At 36.2% G+C, this 26,261-nt stretch overlaps 2 protein-coding genes across 3 annotated transcripts; both read right to left on the bottom strand.

Moving 5' to 3' along the window:
* Positions 1–149: 149 nt before the first annotated feature.
* Positions 150–16,911, bottom strand: LOC105039554 (histone-lysine N-methyltransferase ASHR3). Of its 2 annotated transcripts, XM_073248364.1 has the most exons (12): positions 16,175–16,308; positions 15,890–16,071; positions 14,675–14,821; positions 10,210–10,374; positions 8,825–8,851; positions 8,221–8,338; positions 7,941–8,040; positions 7,056–7,149; positions 4,723–4,801; positions 3,680–3,851; positions 3,434–3,514; positions 150–503 (listed from the first exon to the last, which is right to left on the bottom strand). In XM_073248364.1, the coding sequence occupies exons 2-12, from the start codon at positions 16,031–16,033 to the stop codon at positions 317–319; spliced, it is 1,314 nt and encodes a 437-aa protein (XP_073104465.1). In that variant the 5' UTR covers positions 16,034–16,071; positions 16,175–16,308; the 3' UTR covers positions 150–316. The 2 variants fall into 2 exon arrangements, with proteins under 2 accessions (XP_073104465.1, XP_010914045.1); XM_010915743.4 differs by lacking the exon at positions 15,890–16,071 and having other exon boundaries at positions 16,175–16,911.
* Positions 16,912–18,044: 1,133 nt separating this feature from the next.
* LOC105039553 (uncharacterized) lies at positions 18,045–25,171 on the bottom strand. The gene is made up of 6 exons (XM_010915742.4): positions 24,828–25,171; positions 24,502–24,741; positions 23,154–23,265; positions 22,851–23,025; positions 18,660–18,900; positions 18,045–18,562 (listed from the first exon to the last, which is right to left on the bottom strand). Exons 1-6 carry the CDS (start codon positions 25,009–25,011, stop codon positions 18,267–18,269), a joined length of 1,248 nt encoding a protein of 415 aa, XP_010914044.1. The 5' UTR covers positions 25,012–25,171; the 3' UTR covers positions 18,045–18,266.
* Between the last annotated feature and the right edge of the window lie 1,090 nt (positions 25,172–26,261).

Below are 26,261 nucleotides of genomic sequence, written 5' to 3'. Positions count from 1 at the left end.
GACTTCCAAAAACCATCAGCACAGGAATATGCCCCTAATTGCATTCTCTCTGACAGCTCACTTTGAATTGTATGAATCACCTTGAATACAACTATATACCGAATCACCAATAACATTACACTTCTCAAAATAATACAACACCACCAGAATCGGGGAAGACTGCCAAGAAGAATATTAAATGGAGCCAATGTTAATGAATGTTATGCTGCCTAGCAATACAAAATGATATGGAAACCAGTGTTTTCTTCTGTTGCCCGCATTTTGCATTAAAATGGTAAATCAATTAAATGACAAAATTGCACCTTCAAATAAATGCTTATTTACTTGATGAACGGGTTGCAATAACAGATCTCTTCCTTTTGCATCCCCAGCTTGAGGCCACCTGGTTTATCTTTCTCTTACTCCCCAGATAGCCTTGGCAGTTGGAAGCCTTACTCCCCAGATAACCTTGGCAGTTGGAAGCCCCACAGTAACACTTGACCATAGGCCCAAAATGCACAAATCTACAAAAAAATGCATATGAACTTTCTGTATTATTCTCTCCAGATTACAGATTTGAATAAGACATTCCATGGAAAGTTGAAGGAATTCTATTTTCGAGCAACCCAAACAATACTAAAAGTTAAAATGAACTTAATGAGACCCTTAAAACAAATAATACATTAAATAAATTCATAGATATTTGAACATTCCTTCTAATACAGATCTATACAAAATATTGCATCAGGTTATATAATTTCCCAATAGCTTTCGTAGGCAATACATGTTATATTCAGGTGGTTAATATCATTGAACACCAAATTATTCAAAAAAGACACCACATTTACAACTTCAGGCATAGATTGGCATATTTCCTGATATATTGTTTGAAAGAAACATGGATCAATTTACAGGTTATCTGGGAGGCATCATATGGAAATTCTTGTTGATGCAAGTTAAAACACAATCACAGGCAAAAGTGTATCAACAAAGGGATTTACACGCATAAATTGACCAGCAAATCATGAAACAAATTGATGAAGCGAGGCATGATTAAGAAGACGCCAGTTAAAACCAGTCACAGGCAAAAGTGTCCCAAAGGGATTTGCGTCCATAAAGCAACCAGCAAATCCATGAAAATTGGAGGCATGATCAAGAAGATGCAATGACTCAAAGAACTTTATACAGCACACCATTCATCAGAACACATGGAGGTACATATGGCTGAGGCACCAAAAATCGAGGCTATTCCTTGCACAGGCCAAAACATCAAAGACTATTGTTATTTTAAAAAAAAGTGGGGAGGTAGGGGGAAATAAAAAGATATCTTTTTAGGGTCCATTTGGTTAGGGATAATCTAGCATGGGCAAATGATTCCCATGCCAGATTACCATGTTTGATATGAAAAGTAGAAGAGAGGGATGGTAAAAAAAATTAATGGGCCCCATGTTTATTTTTCGGAGAGAGAAAGTAAAATAAATACCATGAAGGGGTTGGTATTTGATAAATTTTCGAATGGTGGTAATTCATACTTGACAAAAATACCCCCAATAAAGCTGCATATAGTCTCATTGAATTTGTTTTGATGCCTTTTCAAATTCATTCAATAAAGAGCTTTTGCAAAGAAAATAAGATGGAGATGACATTATGTAAAGGACTATGTAATTATAGTCATTATATAAAAACTAATTGAAGATGACAATACTATCTTAGTATTAAAAAATTATTTTATATTTAAGAATATATTTGTAAATTTGGTCATATTCCTATATAGATTTACCTCCAACCAAACATAGTAATCTTTTTTCAGTATCATTTTCTAGAGTAATTTTTCCACCAACCAAACATCATAAAAATTATTTTCCTCGGTAATCATTTTTTCAAATAAATGATTCCTAAGAATTATCAGATTACCCGGTAATCTAACATACCCCAACCAAACGAGCCCTTAGCTTACTTTTAAACCTTCTAATTTTCATAACCAAACTAGAGTACCCAGACTCATTCTAGTGAATTATATCCTTTTTTTCTTCAAAAACTAATGAACTTTTACCTTGAGGTATACATCACTGTATCAAATTGAAGCAACAAGTATTTCAGGACCCATGATAATTTACGACCAATAATAAAGATCGCTCCTGCTAGAACTATTACAGCATTGATATATTCACCAGAAGTTCAGTGTGCTATATAGTTCCTCTAGATATACAATAAAAACCTTAATAAAACTGAAATTCCGAAGAATGTCTGATGGACAAGAAGTCGTTGATCTTAGCAATCTAACAGTTCATAACAACAAAAGCAAGATACTTCTATAACCCTCATAACTGTCAACATCTACATACTGTTAGATTGTTGATTGGGTTCTTAGTTCTCTAATTGACAATTGCAGTGCTCAGAGGTGCAACTATGACCAGTATGGCACCATGTACATATTGAAAATTCTGAGGAATTTGATGCACAAGAAGCAGTTGACTTTCGAAATTCAACAGTTCATAACAACAAAACCAGGATACTTCTACAACCATTGTGACTGTCCACCAAGTCAGATTGTTGATGTGATTTTCTAAACGACAATTGCAGCACTCAGAGGTGCAGTAATGACCACTTTGACATCATGTGCATATTGGGCCGAAGACAATAAAGTATTAGATACATTATCATCTAGTAAAATACAAATATCTGCGAGGTCACCCTGGTGGTCAGTATACTGCAGTATAACAGCACATGTAAACAGTTACATCTAGTAAGTTACAGTGTGGCTATGCACCAAGTCTTTACCATTTAATATTATCAGCAAGTTGCAAAGCAATATATCAAATTTTCTCATAAATGATACATGCTGCATGCAGAATATAACACATAAACATGCAAAATACAACTATATAAAATCCTGTATACACTACATGTTTCACTAAATCACACTTTGCAAATAAACATTTGATCCTTTTTCCACATATGAGAGATTTAGAATGAGCATAGTAGCACAAATGGGCATAATGCTTAAATTAATCATAGTGGGACTGTTTTTTAAAATGAAGGCCAAAAATAGTCATAGGAGACAATCATTTCAAGTGCAGATTGCAGTGTCAGAAAGAGGAAGAAAGATAAATTAATATCAGTAAGAACAAGTCATTTGTTAGTAAATTCATTGATGGCAAAGTACAATCCAAAAAGCAAAAACAAGAGATACCATCTGTGCCTATGTAACATGCATATTGAACTTTTCCCGATTATTAATTGACAACAATGGCCAACCAAGGATCATCAGATAAAATCAGTCCAGTAAGCCATTCCATGTTTGTACTGACATGTACAAGGCAAAAGAGGAATATCTGACCGAAGATATAATAACACCAGAAATAATTGATACTTTTAGATAACCTGAAATTTAAGCAGAAGAAATCAAGAAATGAAATCACATGATGACAACAAATACTCAGTCATTAGATACCTGTAATCATATGTCAAAGGCTCCCCAACTTCTATGGAGCGAGAAGCAAACACACCAACACGTGTCTCCCCATCAACTTGCCTTAAAAAAAATTACAAAAAAAATGATCAGTCATAGCATGATCCGGGAAAAAAAATAATTTCCTGCTATATGTGAAAGACCTCAATCAATATCTACCAAGAACTGACTAGCTTTGGAAATATTGTTTAAAAAAAAAAAACTTGAGCAGAAATTTGAAAGACGTACCACTTCTCTAGTTTGCAATTAGGATTACAACTGTGGTTTAAAAAACGAGAAGCATTTCCTTTAAAAGTTGCATCAATTGTGAAATCTTTACGAATCTCACACATATAAAAATTTCGATCGCCTCGATGCTTCATGTCCCAAAGTCTTTGCTCACACAAAGCATCATCAATAACTGAAACAGAAGAAAGGAAATAAAAATGTACATCCAAGGACACAAATTCAAATGAAAAAAATGTTGAATGTATTATTTGTCTGTTAAAGAGCATTCTTAATCCAAAACTTACAGTTTATAGATACCATTTTAAAGAAGTCGAACTTCATCTAACAAATTACACAGCAATGCATGCATGAACAAACAGTTTTGCAATGGAACAACAAAAGAACAAACATCAGAATATTTCAGCCAAATTATCTCAAAAAAGGAACACAATAGAATAATTCATTTGAAAAGGCATCCAGAAATTATCTAAATTACATAAAGAGGTGCCATGAGCATCCAGACTATATATTAAATCGTTCAAGTGAATGTTCATTCTCTACCACTACCAAAAGTGGAAACATATGAAGAAGAATGGATATTTCCAACCGCCTATATATGTAAGTCATAAAACTTGCATGTCATTAGCCTTCAAAAAAAGGGAATTTCATTTCACTGCGAGGAAACCAAGCTTCTAGACTATAATTAACTTCAGCATGGGTCAAATGCTTCATTGCCTTCACGCATAGTAAAGCAGACTAGATATCGTAGAAACTGGATTGCAAACTTCAGTTTCTTAGAAGGTCAATCCTCTACAAGCATAATTACAACAGTAATTCAATCCAAAGTAACTATCAAGAATCTCATAACAAGATATGGATTGCAATTTGCAAATGGAACGATTTAAACATCACATGAAATTGCATGCAAAATAGATATAGCATTACGATTGAGGAATTAGCATACTATGTTACATATTGTGTCAACTAAGCATAGTAAACATCATAATGATATGTTACATACAAATGTCAAGGGAGCATAATAAACATATGTGATGTCCATCTACCTTCTCCAATATATTCGATGACAAAGTCTCCCTTTTCCATTGCCTCTAATGCCACTACTCCCCATCCACAAAGTTTTGTCTACAAGAAGATATGCGATATACTGCACAAAGTTAATGACATGGAACAATGAAAACAAAAATACAATGCAAAAGAAACACTAAATTATAATCCATGTTCCCATAATTTCTTTGCAATATTCCTTTTTAATGATAACAATTATTCGGGAAAAAAAAAAAAAAAAACTTTTCACAGATAAAAGGGAAAATACCAGCATTAGCACCTAAGATTCGAAACATACTAACTTCAATGAAGCTACTTCAATCTTCACAAGGATGGCCCTGTGCATATTTATATGGACCGTAATGATATAGTGTGAAAAATATAGATTTCCATTTTACATTATTATATAAAGTAACTAATCTTTAAATCTGACTATAACTCATACAAATGTTATTTACATCCCTGATACCACTGTTTAACTTGAGAAACCTATAATATTATATTGTACAAATATAATGCACAATCTAATCCAAACTATTGCCCTTCAAATAAACATATAAACAAGCTACCCTTGCTTTATCTAAAATATAGTTATATCATTTAAAGTGCATAATTTGATAAATAGAAGGATTTAAGGTACACTTGTACAGCCTTCAGCAAAAACAAGTAGGGACAAAATTTATAAGCTCAACCAAAATAGATGAATAAAGATTGTCTGTCTTGAATACAATAGATGTGTATATCAAGTATTAGTTATGTTGGTTGACATGTACAATATAGATATTGACTTTTAAGTCAATAAAACCTGCAAAAATTATAACAGACTAAATGAATTGCCTCAAATAAAATATTACTCAAGGATTTTACTTTGAAAATGAACTACAAAAACACTCTTGTGAAGGGCAATACAGTATCGTCCCCATAATTAAAAATGATTGGAAAATGGTCAATTTGAAGTTACAATATCAAAAAAAATGCCCATTCATGAAGCATGTTAAATCTTGAATCCTTTGAAAAGTAGATCGTCAATGAATAGCACATACAAGAACAAAGAAAATGCAAAAAAAGAAAAAAACCAGACGAAGGCAAAAATAACATGATTGAGCTTTTAAAAAATGCAACTCGAAAAGAACAATGTGTTGCATGAATATTTGGATCAACTAGAACAGAATTATCACATGAGAGGATTATATTTCCATCCAATGGAAATTTCATGAGTACTTATCCAAATCTTAGAAGGTTGTTTTTAAGTATAGGTGTATTTAACCTACTTTGTAGTATTTTCTAGTTGATTTAGCTGTTAACATCTTGTGAGTACTTGATCATTCAAAGTATGAGATCATAGATATTGATGCCCAAAAGGCATACAGTTTTGTTCTTGTCATAGATAAGCATCTCTTTTCTTCAACAGGATCCATATCCTCTTTCAAAGAGGGGAGTGTTGAACTTTTTCTGTGTTAGAGGAGAGCTTCACCTCTTTGCCACATTATATGACAACTTTGAATATTGACTTTACCCACATAAAATAGAACAAAAATAAAAGTCTTAACTATACCTGATCGATTTAATACTCCAAACACCAACATTTCTTATAAGATGTGAATGAAAAATCCAAGTCGCAATGTGTGTATGCATATATGTGCATATATACATGTCTAATATGCTTGTAACTTTAATTAATAGTCAATACTGAAAGGTTTCAGGGTACTATTATACAACTAACTTCACTAAAATGAAATGTTTGATATGAACAATAATATTGTGCAGTGTGTAAAACTAGATGCTTAAAACATAGCCTCATGAGTAGAGTTGTGGCCCAATCTCAATAAGTTATGGAAGTCCAATTAATAACCAAAAGGATTTATCAGCTCCAACAATAAGGGGAAAATGAATAACATAACCAGATTGTGGAAATGAAAGGTGAACAACGTGCTTTGTTTCCAATAAATAGATAAAACAACAATTACAAGTAACGGTGACTGGTATCATGAAAGATTGAGTAATAATTTAGAAATTAAAGGGAAAAGAAAACTAACAGAAAGTGCATTCTGACGAAGACATTATAAACATCAAACACCCAAGTCAAGGAAAACATATTGGCAAATCTAATTTTATTTAGAGATAGGTATCTAACAACTATATCAGGAAGGAGACTAGAAGGCTGTGATCGCCACCACCTTGGATGATAACAATTTAACATAATTACGGATCAAAACACATGCACAAGGCAAGTGCATTATGCTGACATTGATATTAAGCACATAAAAATGCAGATACACGCAAACACAATCTTAATTACAAACCACAACTAACAATTGCAGCAAACTTTTACCTTGACAATTTTTATCTTTCTCTCCTTGCGAAATGGTCTGTTTGTGCACACGTCTGAGCAATGGCAGGCCTTGGAACAGCTGATTGAAAGACCCCTGTTGAATCATGCATCCACATAAATCATTTAATGCTTACCAAAAAGCAATTTATACAAGGATTGTGGGGAATACTGCAAGCATTTACTCATGTGCCTATACACACACAATAATTTTGCAGTACACATATGTCAGATTAATAATAGCTCCAACTCCAAGCTTGACAACACCTGTGATCAAAGTATTTCACTAAAGAAATGGCTCGGCTATGTCACATCACTGCCATCTAAACATGTTGACATACTATGTAAATCAGAAGTAGACTTAAATAAGTGAAGGAATCGGAACAGTGTTGAAAGAGATTTTCAGTCTTCACAAAGTAAATTTATATTATTATTAATCAACTCAAGGATTTCATGTACCCAGTTACTTGACACTAAAAATATGAGCATCACAAGACTATAGATAAAAAATTATTACAAAATCTGTATTATGTTTTATATCATGAATTGCTGTTTTCAACTAGCCCATTTGAGACACAATTTGAATTACACAATGAGTCCAGTCATGAGTTTATCAAACAGCACATTGACTAAATAAGTTGTTTATATTTATTTTATTTTTTTGCCAACTAAGCTACTGAGAAAATAGAATCACATGAAAACCGATGCATCAAATGAAACAACATTGCAGCAGTTTATAAACAACAAAAGAGTTGCAAATTTTGACTAATCAAAATATTAAATGTACCAAAAAAAAAATCCAATCATTAACAATAGACTGATATCAATGTTTCGTAATTAAATCAATAAAATTCAAGCAACTGATTGTGATAAAAAACGTGCCAGTACCTGCATTCACAATCGTCCTTACATATGGATTCAGCACGGCAATTTGTGCACCCAACACCAGTTTCCGCAACATCACGCTTCTTCTTAACTAAATAAATGTCTTTCTTTGTTAAGGACACAGAATATTAGATCAGATGAGATCTTTTCTTTCATAAATAGATACTAAATCTAGGTATATAAGCAAAGTAAAGCTGTTTTAGCTGTAGCTCATACAATAAATTTCTGCACCATAGCAATTTTAACAAGTTCCAAGCAGTATTCAAGACTTAATAAAGGATACTGCGCTTGATATGTATGTAAGGAGACGGCTCATTTTTGTTCTCCAAAACATCTTTCAAAATGGAACCAATCTTATACTCTTCATCAACATATGGAAGTGGCAGGCGGCTAAAGATCTCCTGCAAATAAAGATAGAACAGTTGCAACACCACCCGAACAAGCAATTTAAAATAATATAGAAACTCCTAGAAAAATTATTTATTTGAACTAGCTCATTTAGCAGCTTCTGAAACTTTCTCTGTAGTCCAAGTTCATTATTCTTTAAGTTTTTCATTTAAAAATTTCTAGATCTACAGGAAAGCAAAAATCTGGGGAATCCTGTTCAAATAAAAATTTCAAATTCTGTATGATACAAGGAATTTTATGAATCGTCACAAAACAACCAAACATCATTTGCCTCAAAGAATAGCTGAATCTTCACAAGATTAGACAGCATGCAAAATCACAATGTACCATGATTTTACTGAAAATCCAAATTCATCCCAAGAAGAATTATTTAATTTATCGGATATAACCAAGTAATTAGAGCCAAGAAACAAAATGAGGAACATCCTTGGTAAGAAATCCAGAAATGAAAAATAGTGATAATGGTTCTGACTTCTGACCTCAACATCGCTTGTGGGATCTGCATGCTGTTATCCAATCAAATAAATCAGTCCTGTCAGCCAACCTAATCAATAAAAAATAAGAATAAAGAAGCATAATTCTAGAACAAGAACATAAAAAAGCACAAGAACAGACTGCAGGCCATACAGAGCAGCAAGGATACATGATTGCCAAATTGTTTATTTCATGAATTTCATGATTCAAGTATCTGATTTGGATATCTATGGCAATAAGGAAGCAGTTAAAATTCATAACAGAAAAGACAATATAAGGCAATCAATCTGCAATGAACTGAGAGGTATTAAGGAACTCCCGACCCAACCAGTGGATTTTTCTGTATAGATCATGAGGTGGAAAGTTTAAACAAGGTACTTGACTTATTAGATAGACAGAAAGACTAAATCCTCTTTGAGTTAATTATTTAGGTGGAAGAAGCTGAATAAGTAAATGCAACCAATCAACACCAGCATGAAAACCTCTACTTCATCACCTGATGTGAGTACAAGAGAAGAGAGATAAGTAAAGAATCCAATAGTACTGGTAAAGCAAAAGTGGAATTTATCATACAAGCAGAAAATTGTCGGTCCCTTTAACTTAAATATCCGGCAATCCTAAAAGAGGTAAGAAAGCTTTTTTTCTTTTTTTTTTTTTGTACATAGGAGGTAAGAAAGCTTTCATATCACAAAACAACAAGTAAAATGATCATTATGAAATTTGCCCATTGACCAACCACTGACTCAGATTTTGCATTATTTTGAACATTGACAGTGAAAATATGTTCCTTTTTTATCATGCAATCATGTGTTTTTTTTTTTTTGGGAAAAAATGAACTTTTGTGACACAGATACAAAAATGAACCCTTTTTTTTCCAACAGCGAGGATGTGGCCCCTTAAAAACAACACATTACCAGTATAAATGAAGGGATGTATCACTTGTCTGCATATATATACCATGGTATACCACTAATGAACCAGAAACCTATTCCAAAATGTGTAGTTTGAAAGACATTTTTTTCCTGATACAATCATGTTCATAAGGATAGAAAACTTATTAAAAATGCATGGGCTCTCCTATTATAGCAAAATGAACTTATCCAGGCAGTGAGGAGGTCAATAACTCTTATCTTCCTTTACTAGCTTATTTTTAATTTATATATCCATGCAGATTGCTTCCAATGCAATGCAAGGTCAAGAGATGTAGGTTCTTCTAGGAAGTAGATATGCCTAAAGAAAGAAATTTCTGACATGATTTGCATATGAAACCTCTAGTAAAGAGATCCCATGATTCCACTGAAGAGTGTAACTGAGCATGACTAGTAACTTTTAAAAAAGAAGAAATTCAGTGGACAGCAAATTTGTCTAATTAAGGAAAGAAGAGATCGACCTCCTTCTCAAGCCTCCAATCAGAAGGATGCCTCCAACAAATTAATGTCCCTGGTCGGTCTGTTAGATAGATGATATCTTCAGGCCATGGTGCACATTTGGGATGTGCAGCCATTGTGCATCGTACACAACGCCAATAAAATTTCTGTTTGCAAAGGAAACAACCCTGTACGACAATTAAGAAGAATCAATGAGTAGTTCATGCTACAGTTAAGTGCAATCAAGATATGTTGTATAGCCATACTTCTGATAAAAGAAGAATTGGAAAAACCAAAAACAAAAAAAGAGGGAAAAAGGATCTTCAAATAACTAATAAAATCTATGAATTTGCACATACACTTAAGAGAGAAGAGGTAAATAGAAAGCTGGTAGGCATTTATATGGTTTATAACCACCCTTAAGTGAGTGAATAATGTCGAGGTACTTGTAGTGGTAATAAGAAGAATGCATATGATTTTATAATACATTGGTGTCCATCTATCTATAACATGTAAAATTTGATTATTTTGCAATATAATAAATGTAAGAGTAAATTACAAACCCTCCCAAAGATTAGGGGTAAGTTACACTTATATCCAATAGTTTGAAAAACCTATACTTACCCCCTGAGGTTTTTTTTTTTTTAATCCAACACTTTAACCTATAACTTAACAAAACATTAGTCAAACCTTTGACCGTAAATGGGACTCAAATACCATGTCAGAAAAAGTTTCAAAAATGACGACAATAATCTTAAGTGACACAACCACCCAAGGATATAAGAAAATGTGTACATCCTTCTTCCCCACCTAGGGGGGCAATTTCGACTTTTCACATAAGGAAGTGGTTTCACCAACACCATTGATTTAACTGGGTGTCAACATAGATTTTACAAACTATTGCACGTAAGTGTAATAAACGTAAACCTCAATGGAGTTATTGTAGTTTACTCTAAATGTAAGTATCAAAGTGGCATGTTATCCTATGTGCTTTGGTAAGGGTCTACTAAAAAAAGGGGTAATATATAAGAATAAACTACAAATAGCTGTATGTTGCGGTTACTTTAATGGAAGGAATGGGTTTCAAAGAAGAGAAATAGCTTTACTAAAAGTATGTCTAGACCACAAGTTGTAGTTCCACCAAAATATATCTTGAGACATCCTTCCCATATTGCTTTTTCAAATAGAACAAAATATGTACATAAATAACAAATGATAAAGCAAAACAATTCCATAACATAAGTACAATAAGTAACAAACAAAATCTGCAACGATTAAAGCAAGAAAAGAAAAAATAAAAGACAATCTAAAACTAGATCAGCTGATAAAATGTGACTGAGGGCAGAGATAGCAGTACCAACACCATTAGAGCAAGAGAAAAGAAAGGAGAGGGAGGCAAACAAGAGGGTAGTAGGCTTGTTGTTTTAGGACTCGTTTGGTTCCAAGAAGAACCTTTCTTCCTAGGAAGTTACTTCTTGAGAATAGGATTTTGACATGTTTGATTGATCATAGGAAAGCGACTTATTGCAGAATGGCTTATATTTGGTTGAGCACTCATTTTCTTAGAAAACTTATGTAGAATAGATATTATACCCTTAATAGATATAAGACCATACATTTTTACTCCTAAACTTTATATATTTTTATAATAATATTATATTTATATTAACATCAATATAATATTAATATATTAAAATATAACATTATAATATAATAATTTATTGTATTAGTATAATACTACTATATCTTAATATTATATTGATATAATATTAATATTTTAATATAATAAATCTATTAATATAGATATAAATATTATATTATATTAATATTAATATTAATATATTAATATAATAAATAAATAGTATAATATTAATATAAATATAAATATTATATTATATTCATATAAATATTAGGATAATATTAATATAATATTATTTAATATTTATAAAGATAATATTTAAATGATATTTTTGAAAATTTATATGCTCCACAATCATGCTAATCATCCATTGATATTTTGTAAAATCTTAGCCATAAATCTTAAAAGAATATTTTTGAAAAAAAAAGTACCATCAACTCCCATCCCATAGGAAGTTTCAAAATCCACCTCCACCATGGATTTTCACTTCTCATGAAACATGAAAAATATCTTCCCATAGGAAGAGATTTTTTCGTTCTCTCTCCTCTTAAAACTCCAACTAAACAAAAGGCTCCCTATCTACTTTCCAAGAATTGCCTCTTTCAACCTCCACTTCTCGTGAACCAAATAAGTCCTTAATAAGCTCCCTTTTCCAGCCCATAGGGCTCCTTATATAGAACCTTGCCATAGAAAAGAAAGAAAGAGTAGAGAATAATAGAAGACAAGACTGATCCAAAGGGAAGAGAAAAAGAGTAGAGTACAAGGCTGATCCAAATGGAAAAGAAAAAGGCAGAGGGGCTGATTGAAGAGAAATAAAGGAAAATGAGGGATAGGAAGACTTGTACAGAAGATGGCTATGTGAGAATGAGAAGAAAAAGAGGATACGGTGGTTGGTCAATAAGCATTAGGTATTTGACTTTGACCATCATCCCTGGTATGGATGATGATCTTAGAGCCTTAATTGACTTAACAGCTTTCTAGTAACCTCCAAGCCCCCATCATAAATGCCATCTCACTCAAATTATCATGTCACTGGCACATTACAGAAGAAGTGAATGTGGACACATCCCACGGGGAAAAAATGTAACCAAAAATCATAGGAGAATAATGCTTCAAGGCAGCATCAACTATTAGGATCCCACTGCAAGATATAATTGGATCACCCCCTTTTAAGACAGAAACAGCAGAGGAATATAGATCAACAACTAGAGTTCAGCATGGACTTATGCGAATGAAACCTAGAGAAAATAGTAAACTTGTGGGAATGAAGACATTGTCTGAAAATTCTTAACCAAAAAGAAGCCATATTTAATCACCTATGGTAGCAAAAATCATGGACTCGAGGAATTCCTAGAAGCAAATAGAAGTCTCTGGTCTCCTTTAAGTTCTGCATCCCAGTAAAATCGGCTGTCTGCCTTTCTTAGAACCCAAAACCAGGTAGCCACATACGACAGAAACCAATCACTAGGTATGCGAACTCCTCAAGCATTGGTTAACGGTAACTTAAATATCAGGCTAACAACTGATAGTAACATGACAGGCCAGCTAACAACTAAAACCAATTCAAATGACATAAAAATATAAATGTGATATTCCTTTGCTACTTTATTATTCCAAACTGTAAAACCAATTGCCTTGAATATCGACCCTCATATATATGGAAGCAATACATAATTCATTTGGCCAAGAAGTTGGAATGTGATCAGCGCAAGATCAAATGATCAATACATTAACTAGGCATCGAAATGGTGAAGAAAGCAATCCTTCCCAAGCAATTGAGAACTGAAAAATCCAAGTTGGCCCAAAATTCTCTTTATCTAGTTCTACCTGTTGAAACCATCCATGAAATCTGACTCAAACTGTCTTCATTCAATCTGTTCATTGTTCTTCCAATGGGAACAATTTCAGCATCTAAGGCTGGTTTTAGTATTGGTTGGCTTCCTAGATCAAGAAGCACTTTTTACTGAGCTGACAGCAGTTAGGCCTAATATGAAAGGGATCAAATCTAATTTAGCTATTAATCTAGCATAAGAAACCAAGTTCACCCATTTAATAAGCTTCAAGTTAGAGTCCATAGAAGGCTGTCTTCGGATCTGAATTGTACATATCTAACTTACACAATATGAGGTCCATTCTATTCCATGTTAAGGAGTTTGATCCACTTATGTTAGCCGTGCATCCAATTTCATTCAGGTTTAAAGTGCAAACAAAGAATTTGGATGTCCAACCCACGAGTTCAGTTTTTGCTGAGTAGAACCCATAATGAGGTTGATTGAATTAGGATTTAGCTAATCCACTTGCATTATTGAAAAATTTGCTTTGCACGAGGTAAAGCCATCAGTTATAAGACACAAAATAGCATTTTTGAATAGGCACAAGACAAAAATTATTTTTTGTTTTCCTAGTTTCTCTAAAAAGCTGCTTGCTAGTTTCTACTTGCTTAATAAGTAGTTTTTATTGGATAACTCCATACACAAATATGTATGTGCATGTACTTATATGAAATTATTTTTGCTTTTAAAGATGTAAAAGAATTTCTTGGAACAACACCAAACATGTCAATACATGGTATATTGGCACAAGTCCCTTGCAAGGATAAACAATGCTAACTGCGAGCACACACTTGGGGTTGCCTGTATATGTATAGCCATGAATTCCTATGTGTTTGTAAGAGAGAGAAGAGAGAGTATTCAAGGCAAGAATAAAGTATTAAAGCATTCACAATCAAGGGAAAATAAAGCCATAATATAAGACCTGAAACATACAAGAATAAATATTGTATGATTAAATTCTTCCCACACAAAAGCAAGTAAAATAAAAAGGTATAGCTGTAGCCATAGAAAAGTTACATGTTGAGGGCACTTGAAAGGTTTATGGTTAGGGAGTCCAATTTTTTGTTTAGCACACATCAGATGGAAAGCTTGTCGACAACCTTTAACACAGCATTGTACTTCTTCACCAGGGTAGATACATCTATTGCACATCTGACAATCAACCTATTCAAGAAGTCCAACCAAATATAAGCAGCAGAAATAATTTTAATAGGCAATAAATCAACCATTGTGTTAGCATCAGAAACATCAACTATCTGGTTTAATATCACATAAGGTGAATGCAAGAATACAAGTATGAAAAAAAACAACCCAAAGTACCTCATTGCATTAAGTGGAACTTCATTCAATTTTATTAGTCATCATTTTCCCTTATTGTCGCAGAATCAGGAATAATGAACAAATTTCCTGCTTTTCTTACACTGCAGTTTTTGTATTTGATTGAACAAAATGACCATAGCACAGTTATAAGAATGACATTATTGAATAAAGGGAAGGATAAAAAATCAATCCTGCTTTTGATTCTCTGTTCAAAATTTTAATAATTAATTGCTGGAAACTGGATGTCATGAAATGTTAAACTTGGAATAGGCATTCCAGTGGCTCTTTCAATCATGCAGCCAACATTGGATAGATTGGTTATACATTCACCTAAGCAACTTTCTTGGTTGCCCCTACATCAAGAGTATTTTTTAAATTTAGTTATTTTTTAATATTGGAAAGCAAAGAGTTAACAGCAAGCAAGCAGTACTCTGACTAAATTATAAAAAAGTTTCCAATGGTGGTTTGATCTGTTTACAAATACAATATTTCTAGAAGAAAACTTCATAAACCAATATTCTCCTTCAAAATTTATTTTAGATCCCCGAATATTTCCAGTCTCACATAATTTTCTTTGTTCCTCCTCCAGACTTGTCCTACCGATTACTGTTTTCTGATATTTTCCAATTTTTCATCATTTTTTCCTTCTAAAGTATACTTCCTTAATGCTGGCAAATTTACAACAATCATAGTACAGAAATGATCCAAACCATACTCCAAAATCAGAGAAATAAAAAACCACGAAAAGAAGGAAGATGGTCCGAGAAAGGATGAAGAAGAAGCCAAGAAATCAAAGAGAGGCCTACAGCCTGACTAAACTTCTAAAAAGTTTCCAATAATAATTCGATCAGTCGATGGCATAATATTTCAGGAAAGACAACTTAAAAATTATGCTGATAATTTCACACAAACCCCAAATATTTCCAAAGTCTCGCAAAATTTCGTTTCTACACCTGAGGACTTTCCTATTGATGGCTCTTTTTGTGTTTCCGATTTTTCTCGTTTTTCCTGCGCAACAAATATAGCCTTTCCTAGCGTGGCGAAATTCCCGATCATAAGACTGGTACCAAGATAATCAAAAGCTTTACACGATCCTAGAAAACAAGAAAACCAAGGACAAAAAAGAAGACGGTTCAAGAAGGCATACAGAAACCCTAGAAGCCAAGAAAGTTGAGGAAAGAGGCATCAAGAACTCACCAAGTTCGGAGCATTGGTGAGGAAAGGTAAGAAGCACTCCCTCTCTGGCACCCCGGAAGCCACCTTCTTCTCCACCCAAGCCCTGACGTGCTCCGCGAGCAACACCCCGCCGCTGGCCTTCTTGGCCCCCCTCCTTTCCCGCTTGAGGACCGAGCAAGTCCCGCGCGTGGAGATGGGGAATCTGAGGCGGCGGCTCCACCGGCAGTCGAGGGCATCGCCATCTAGGGTTTCGGGTCGGGAGGAAGAGGAAGAGCAGGACGGGTCGCAGGGCTGCAGGACGGGAAGAAGAGCAGAAGAGGAGGAGGGGACGGAGGGGAAGGGAGGGGAAGGGGGAGGGAGGAGGAGATTGCTTAGATCCGGCATGGCCGAGAGAGAAGATTAGGTCATGGAGGGACAGGGAGGCGGTAAAGAGGAGCGGGGGGAAGGTTTTAGTTCTTGATCTGGGGTGAGCGCGTTCCTCTTTTTATTTCTTTCTTTTTTTTTTCACAGGGGGTGAGCAGACGGGGAAAGAGAAACTGAAGGGGGAACCGAATTGAGACGTGGGCGGGAAAATGGGGGACCTGCGGGCATTTAAGAAGAGCCCCGGGTGGGCCAGGGGACGGCGAAATTACGGACGGATCGCCGTGGTGGTGGGCAAATTACCAGACGGCCATCACCGCCGCTTCTGAAGCGATCACCGACGCTAGAGGAGAGACCAAACGGTAACCGAACAGAACAGTTTTGATGTATTAGACGGACGGATGGTAAGAAACTGCAACCTCTTCTTTTTCACGTGGAATTAATTCAGTAGTGAAGCACATCTTCGTAAATTGCGGGATAAATGGATGAGTGCGGAATGGGGAGTGGCGGAGGATCAACTAACCGCCGACATGGCCGGTGAAAGGAAACTTAGCTCATTTTTGGGCTGTCTGGATACAGTTCTCATTCCACCTGTCTGGAAACCGCACCAGTCTGGAAACAGCAAGTTTGGTGCTAGCCGTTGTCTAGAATCAAGTTTGGTCCCAGCTGTTGTTGGCGCACAAAAGCCTCCGTATCAGCTCAATCAAGTTTGGGTCCTACCGTGTTAAGACCCATTCTTTTTAAATTAGGGGAAAAAACCTCAAAATTTAATTATCCATTCTGTCGGCACATTGTTTCATAACAATGATCATGGTCTTTTTATTCCCTTCTTGCAGAAATCCTTCAAGATTAATGCTAAATAGCTGATGCTATTCAGACAACCATTATACATAGATATTATTTAATTAAAGCACCTCCAATTTGGTAGAACATTTTTCACAACAGAACCGTTACTTTAGATCATCGTCAATGATAGCAATCATCTAGTTATTGCACAGCAGCACTGTAGAGAATTCCTGTTGGCACTGCGATCACGTGTCATATGACGCAAACGCAACAGTCCATAATTCCATCGGAATATCACGACAATGTTGAAATTGGCATAATATATCTGCCAACAAACCGAGAGATAGGTTGATCCGGAGCTGGAAATAGAATAAAAATATTCCAAAGGAAGAAAGGAAACACTTCGGTGAAATGCCACAAAACTCGTTATGCATGCTTCTTTTTTTTTTTTTTGAGTTACTGTTGCACGAGAGCCAGAAGTCTCCCTCCACCAAAAACAAAGAAAAGTCACCAACCAGACGTTGATTGGGGGACCAACAGGGCATTGGCCACATGCATTCACCAATCATACTGCAACAACGCCGCTGCTCTTTTCGTACCATTGCCTCCCAAAGATTTCAACCACCCCTGACTAAGCAAACAGTAGACATATCGATGCAAATTAATTCCAAGATCTAAAGCTCAGATGAATGGAAATAAAAATTTACCAACAAGTGATTTGCAATCTGCGGAAAAACGATGCAAAGACAGAATGAGCATGCCATTGCTCAACCATGAAGAACCATGTTTGTAACTCCACATATTACAGCAACCGCTTTATCATTCTCGGATCGTACAAAGTTCGCACTCCATCCATATAACAGATTCCACAGAGAGCACGTACATGGACACATGTACAGTAGCAGTTAGGGCTCAGTAATCCTAGACTTGGGCCCCATTAATTATTGTATCCTTCCATTCTTGGAAGTCAGAACTCCCTATCTGGGAAGAGAATGGGAGCAATTAGAGACCAGATGTATAGAGCTGCTGTGGCCCACTGAGTAACAATCCTGACCCACACAGAGGACCAGCCCACATCAACAAGCTTTCCACTTTCACCAACCGAGGTTGACCAGCCAGTCAGAAGCATCGCCGCGTACATACTGGCTAGAGAGAAAATGAGATAGAAGAAAGAGTATGAGTAGGAGACTGGCTTAGCCTCATCATTCTTCCTGTCTTCCTGCTGCTCTACCGTATCAAAGGGAAGCAGAGGCTTCTCAGCACCTACACCAGGTTAAACACACGAAACATGTAAAAATTCAAAACCCCTCTAACAAGAGTCAATCAGTGACAGTTTAGGCAGCAAAGACCGAGCACTGACCAGCACGTGGGGAGCTTGGTGGCGAGAGAACGGTTGTTGAAGAACCAGCACGAACAGCAGAATAGATAACCGAGAGGACAGTTGTCAGCAATCCCAGGGTAAGACTTCCGGTTGAAACAGCTTCCGAGTGATTATGGAGACCATTGCACTCGTAATCCCTAGGTTCGCTTGATAGCCCGCTGTAACAGAGGTAAGCGCAGTAGAGAGAGAGCACTGATGCTGGCAATAAGCTGCCATTTACCTGCATGCATCAATAGAAACAATGTCTCAGATCTGGGAAAGCTTTCTATATGAATGAAACATTAATTGCCCATGCTTGGCCTATGCTACCATGTGGAAAAGACTATCAAAATTACAACAACAGAATCAACATAACAAGGAGGATGGAAAGTCGGCTAGCCAGTACAACCAAGGTTTTAAATCTCATGGGGCAATTTCTCTATGGAACGGGACACCCTCCTGTCCCATTCCATCCCGACAATAGTTTTGATCATGTATTCCGATAGATATCATCCATCTTTCTCACCTTCTTCTTTCCTTTCTTTCTTCTTTTCTTTTTGTTTTTTCTACCTTATTTGCTTTTTTTTTCCTCTACCTTCCTTTCTTTCCTTTAATTTTTCATTCTTTTCTTCTCTCTACCTTTCTCTTTCTTTCCTTTTTCTTCTTCTTTCCTTTCATTTTTTCCTTTCCTTCATCTTTCCTTCATTTCCTTCTTTCCTCTTCTTCTTGTCTCATTGAAAGAACATTTAATTGAAGATGGCTGATAAGATGTTAAACCATAAGGCACCTTGCTTCTTCAATCAACTTTCCCATACTCAGTTACAAGAATATAGACTTTGTTCTATCAAGCAAATAGCAGCTCAAAGTTGCCATTTGAGGCCCAATTTCATGCAATATAGCACAACCACCAGCATGAGATGAAGATAATATTTGACAAACAAAAGGTAATAGGGGAAAAGGATAGATGGTTCTGTTAGAAGAGACCCATCTTCTTTATCTGATTAAACTATAGAAAAGTTTCATTATACTTTAGGGCATGGTGTGATTCTAAAATAAGTATTATAGCTGGTACACAAAATCAAGTCATAGGAAAACAAGACCGACAATCAGTTGAAACCCATTAGAAACAAAACCTTCATCACTTTAAATCCAAGTTTCACCAGGCCATCTTTTCAGCACTAGACACCTAATTATGGAAGTTGATATGACAACATAACTATAGAGGAATAGCAGAATACGACTTGGGGCTGGTGTGAAATGAGGCTGAAAAGGCTTGAATGGGAGGTGGTACAAGTCATGGAGGATCTCACCTGAGCACTGAAAAGATAGATAGCCATGCGACCTATTATCTTGGCCAGGTGAAGTACTGTAGACAGACAAACTCAAAAGCTGACCACATGATGACACCAATTACCACCGCAGTGCTGAAAGGGCCAGCCATATTTATTTCATCAGCACTCCATGAAACCATATCAGTAGCAACTTGGCTAGCAGCAACAGCCAAGGAGATTAACTACCCCATGAGGCTGAATATCAAATTTATTAGTTAATCTTTCATAAGTGATTACTCAAATACTTCTTACTCCCCTCAAGAAGGTCGCATTAACTAAAGCCCACAATTTTCATATTTACAAATTAAAAAGAAGTTGTTGCTTGAGTACAAAAAATGAAAGACCATATGACAGTCTTAAATCAACTAATATATGGTTTCACTATTTTCAAAAATTCATCAGACATTAGCAGTAAAAATTTCAGAACAGTTTGCCCTCTAACAGCCATTGCATATAAGAGTGCAAATGAGCCGGGCTGCTCAAGCTCGACTCAACTCGACTATTTCTGAGCTCGAGTCAAGCTCGAGTAACTCAAATAATTTTTCAAATCAAGCTCAAGTAGCAAAATACTCGACTTGAAATCTCGTGAGCTTAGTTGAGTATATATATTTTTAATAATATTACATTTTAATTATATTTTATTTATAATAGATATTATTATTTTAATATTTTAAAATGTAATATTGTGTTATATTGTGTTTTAACCATACTTTTTAAAATTATGACCAAGCCTTGAATTCGAGCTCGAGTATGGCTCAATCTTGAGTCAATCTTAAAGTATAGTTTTTCTTTTTTTTTTTCCTTTTTTTTTAATCATTGGGTCAAGTTCGAGCTTGAATATTAAGGATCAATAAATCTCGAGTCGAGCTTCGAACTCATGTATTTTGAATGCAGTCAAGCTCGACCATTTAGCTACTCGACTTGGCTCAACTTGATTACACCCCAAATTGCATATAAGAGACAGACAATGCCTTTCAACCTTCCAAATATTCCTTAGACATCAGCAATCATGACAACCACAATAGTTTGCTCTCCAACACGTTGCATGAAAGTGGATGGCTTTCACAACCAAGTTAGCCCTCTGGCAAGGATATACGATACAAGTTTATATAAATTTAAAAAAAAAAAGAAAAAAAAAAAAAGAAAGAAGACTAATGAGCCTAAGTTCCTTAACTTACTATGTAGACATGAGCCTTTTCAAAGGATTGTAGAAATGCAGATAACAGCTATGTACATCCCAGAATTCAATAACACTGTCCCATGAACAACTTTTGGTAATGGAAAATACAGATATCTTCGGCCTATCTAACGCAGATGAACGAACTTCTTTCCTCATACTAACGAAGGAAAAGAAGTTTGTCAACTGTATGGAAGTTTTCATTGCAGAAAATCATGCCTCTCAATTTTAAGTTATTTTTTCTTTATTTCTTGCTAATTTAAGTGTTATTTTCCCCTTCAAAGTATACAAGTATTGAGGTAAGACGGCTGCTTGTTTGCTAACTCTTGCTTCTTATCTGTCTTCTTTCAACATTTCTTTTTCTTGAGGGAGTCATTTCTCTTTGCAGGTTTATGTACTGATATCTGATGTTCTTAGCTAATTCCACAACTATAATAAAAAAAAAAAGCACATTTTATTTTCCTCTAGCTAAGATGATATTTACTTTCGAGTGATTCGAGATCAGGTTTCCTCAATCCAGTGTATAATCATCCTTTGCATTCCTTGTCGGAGAATTCAGTATATCAGATAGAAACAATGAACTGAGATGAAAGGATGAGAGACTACCTAACTGAAAAAAGATTATCGAGGAGAAGTCACTATGCATTGCCTCGCTAAGTGAGATACAATCACTTCAAATGAGACTATAGCAATACACAGTACAAATTATCGGGTATTGGTATTGTTTCATGATATCATTGCATTTCTGTATTGCTATTACGTAGGAAAAAGGAATTTGAATGCCCAGGAACTAGTGCAAAAGATGATGCGCATGTTGGAGATTAGAGATGCATAAGTCCTTGAGTACTAATAGCGAATCAATATTTTACTAAATTGTCAATTTTCTGGACAGATCAAGGAACTTAAAATTGAAATTAAGCCCCATAATGGGAGAACAGGCTTTAGATGCCTGGGCTAGCAAAGCAGAGAAGAAGGTGCAGCAACCAAATCTGCAGATGGAAAATGTAGGTATGCATTGATGTTTGATCGAACAATAATATATCTCATACATTTCAGTTTTCTATCTTCTACATCTAGTATCTCAGGCATGTTATAAAAGCACTCATTCTGTACTGCATCTTTTAACGAGCAATCAACCACCTAACATAAGTCAATTATTCTTTTCCAGCCTGTCTCATTTAAGCTGCAGAACTACATTTTTTTTCTAGCCTCCTAATTTACATTCTCTAAATCATGTGATAGTTGCAAAAACTTTTAAACAACAAAATGCTTTCGATACTAAAAATTTCAGGGAAATTATTATCTTGAAGGAAGTAAGATATCATCAAAGGGGTTAAATAATAGCCAATTAAATTGACTGAGAACTAACTACTGTTTTACTAGTTCTAGTCTTCTTAAAAACTGGACAACAAAGCATAAGGATGTTGAGCAAAAAAAGGACTTCTGGATGTTTTTAATGAGTGAAGTCAGCTGAAGGATAGCAAGTCATCCTATCATCAAATTATAGGAGTTCCCATACCAATTAAGTGAAAATGGCAAGGGAGAACAAGGACATACTACAGGAAAGAACATAGAAATTTTTCAAAGTATTCCTAAATTATTAAACTACTATTATGGTAAAATTTACATCATACTTTGCTGAATGGCTCTGTAAACTTAATGGTTATGGCAAGCTCATCATACCTTTGGATGCAATGCAACAACCGCAAAAACAAACACGAGAATCAATGTCAAAACAATAAAAAAGGTGTTGAGGCCACAATCATGTCCTGATGGAGTGAACCAGTGAAACAGCAGTCCTGTAAATGAAAACGTGGCCACATAGCAAACAAGCGAGACGATGAACAATGCCACATACCTGCCATTGAAGGATACAAATAAAAGTTGAGAAATTATTCAGCCATACACGAATAATAATTACCAAAAGCCTGGAATCAATTGCTAATGAAGAGCAACGCAAAGAAACACTTAGATAGTTATACAAACCAGAACTGCTCATCCTTAGAGACCCAGCTGTCATTCCATCCATGGACAAAGTCCAACAAGAGAACAACCTGGACTAGAAGAAACAATCCCGATCCAAATTTTGATATTGTCTCTGCAATTATAAAAGTACTAATGTCACTGCCACAGTGCCAAATCCATCATGCATATAACTTTCCAGTTCAATCAATACATCATAACATAATACATCACATAAAGGCTAAGAAAAGATCAGAAAGATCAGCCTCTTACTAGTTTGTCAGTTTAAAAATAATTGGCACCTCCAATGGTGCTGCAAGGACAGAAAGTTAGACATCATGGTTAGAGAGAGAGGAGGAGGAGGAGGAGGATGAAACAAGAAGAACTACATGCCTTTGAAGGCACAATGAAAGCAAGCCTCACCTCTTCATAAATCTCTCAAACTTACATAAAACAGTGATTCCAAAAATTTCAGGAACTTGATAGTCATTAACCAGGAAGCATGTGAGTTAAAAACATAGAAAATCCAGGTCAAAAGATCAGACAAGGACCAAAAGGCAAAGGGTAAAAGCTAAATTTCCAGTCTAGTGTTTGGTCATCTTTCCGAGTCATAAACACAACAACTACAATTAGTAATTTAATATACTCCTATGAAAGGCATTCATATCCAAGGGTCTAATCTTCCAATAATGGGAGCTATCCAGGGATTCTTATGACGGCTGCTGTTCTGATTCAATAAATTTGGCTCACACTTCCACCAAACTCTGAGCCCCGTCCTCACCTGCACCATCTCTATCCTTCACTTCACCATCTCAGACAATGATCCATCACCTATTACTTCATCCTATATTAGTGCAACTTAAGCTTCACACAATAAACACTTACTGGCTTTGCTTGACCATAATTAAATCCATCCTATCCTGCTCAACTCACCAGATTGTGCAAAATTCACATTTAAAGATGTCCAGTTAAACTGTTAATTGCAATCTTCCTTGGTCTAGTTGAAGATATAATCACAACAAAATTCTAACAAAAGATTCAATTTCTGCAAAATTGAAGATAAATTCACAAACCCCGATCAAGAGGTGCAGAAATTAAATTCCATGCAAACCCTATAATTTTGCCTTTTCTTTTTGACAATTTCTGGTGACAGAAATATCATAAGGACAAACTTTTGCTGCAACTTTAGAAGCTAGGATGTTCTAATTCAAAGACAGAAACCAATCATAAGAAAACCCAACATACTTTCCATCAATTTCACGATAGAAGGGCATCAATTATAATCATCGTCTTATCTTGACCAAGTTGCCTCCTTTATTCGTTTCAAATCAACATAATTCCATTAAAATTAAAATTGAGCGCAAAATCGCACCATAGAAGCTGACAAGGCCATTGGGAACGAAGAACATAAGAATCACCAGCACAAACCAGCACACGATCTTCGCCATCCACCCACCGTGGTGCAACCGATCGCGTGGATCCTTTTGATCCTTGATCCCCACCATCATAAGGGCCAGGATCGTAAAGAAGAGGAAATTCCCGAGGCTGACGCGAAGCACGGCATCCGTCTCGAACCACTCTCTATCAGGCGTCCGATGGAAATGATTGATCCCTACAAAACGCCCAATAATCCGACATCACCCACCTAAATTAGATCAACGAAAATGAAGAAGGATCAATAGGGGTTCTAGGGTATACAGGGAAGTTTCTCCATGAGGGGAGCGGCGACCTCGCGCAGAATCCAGGAGACGATGAGGGAGAATGCGAAGAGTCCACAGTAGGCGATGCGGGAGGAGCGGCGGCTGATCCCGCCGACCACCGACCGGCACGCCTCGCAGGCGCAGGCCGCACAGCACGAGGCGAGGCACGACGCCGCCCACATCTCGCGAAGATCTCTTCTTGCTCTCGTTCCTCGAGATGGCGAGAAACCCTAATCGCTTGATCTGAGAAACCCGGGACGACGTGGGAGGAGACTGATTGGAGAGTTCGCCCTGGAGGCTTTAGCTATTTTTTAAAACATGGATTAGAAGAGGACGGGGAATAAAAAGGCGTCGAGGAAGCCCCCTCAAAAGAGCCGGGTCCTCGATCATAGAGTCGGCAACCATTTGGCGACTACCTTGGACGTAGATTATTTCAACGTAGACTGCCAAGACGTTTCTAATTGAATACTAATTATCTATCCATATGTCCTGATGGAGACTTTGTTGCGGCCAGTCTCCGACGGGATAGGCATCCAAGAACCGAATCGCTGCATCCAAGCACCGAACGATGGAAAATCGGAAGAAGATATCTATTTATCGTAAAAACGAAAGGGTCGAAAATAAGAGCAAAAGTTAATGATTTATTAAACTACAAATTAGATGGAGGCCAGATCAATTATAATCGATCGATGGTGTTCGAAAGCAACAGCGCGACCTGCAAGGTAAGTTCTTGTCGGAGATTGCTCCAACGAAAATCCTCCAACATTCAAATCAGTTTCTAACTCAACAGATGGAGGAATAGAGAGGCAGAATTTTGACTCTGTATTTTTTACACGTACCTATCGAAGGTCTCTTCTTACCTCTATTTGTAGAAAAAGCAAGATCAAAGACGGAAGGACAGGAGGTCATTCCGATCATATCCCATCGTACGGAGCCTCATGAGGCATTTTTAAATGGCCCTGATGGTGGGCGTGATTTTTGTTCGATGCGCAAGTGGCCGCAGTGACGGGCCTTACCGTGCGTGTTACACAAGTAATGACTTCGTAGCTTCCCATCATGATGCGCAATATGCTGTCCAGGATATGGCTTTTGGATGATGTGATTTGATGTGATCCGATGGGACGGTGTGGCGGTCATACTTGACATTCAGCTGCTCGTCCATCAAATAGTGCCATCCAGTCATCGATTCCGATAGTCGATAAGGCATCGAGTAAGTAGTCGGCCATATGCCAAATATTACATCTCATCGTAGGTGGCACGTCGAGCTAGGTCGGTTTAGTGCCGACTTGGTTAAATGCGTTGCACTTAGTCGGTCAAATATCATCGATCTCGATCAGTTGAGGGCCGATTGAGATAAAACTCATTGATCCAAATCGGACTAGACCACAGCAATCTGGTCGAAGCAGTGCACTTGGTCAGTCGGGAGGCGAGA

Source organism: Elaeis guineensis, chromosome 1 (assembly GCF_000442705.2).
Source record: "Elaeis guineensis isolate ETL-2024a chromosome 1, EG11, whole genome shotgun sequence".
Classification (NCBI taxonomy): domain Eukaryota; kingdom Viridiplantae; phylum Streptophyta; class Magnoliopsida; order Arecales; family Arecaceae; genus Elaeis; species Elaeis guineensis.
The sequence above is the reverse complement of the archived record's forward strand: the minus strand, read 5'-3'. Positions and strand labels throughout refer to the sequence as shown.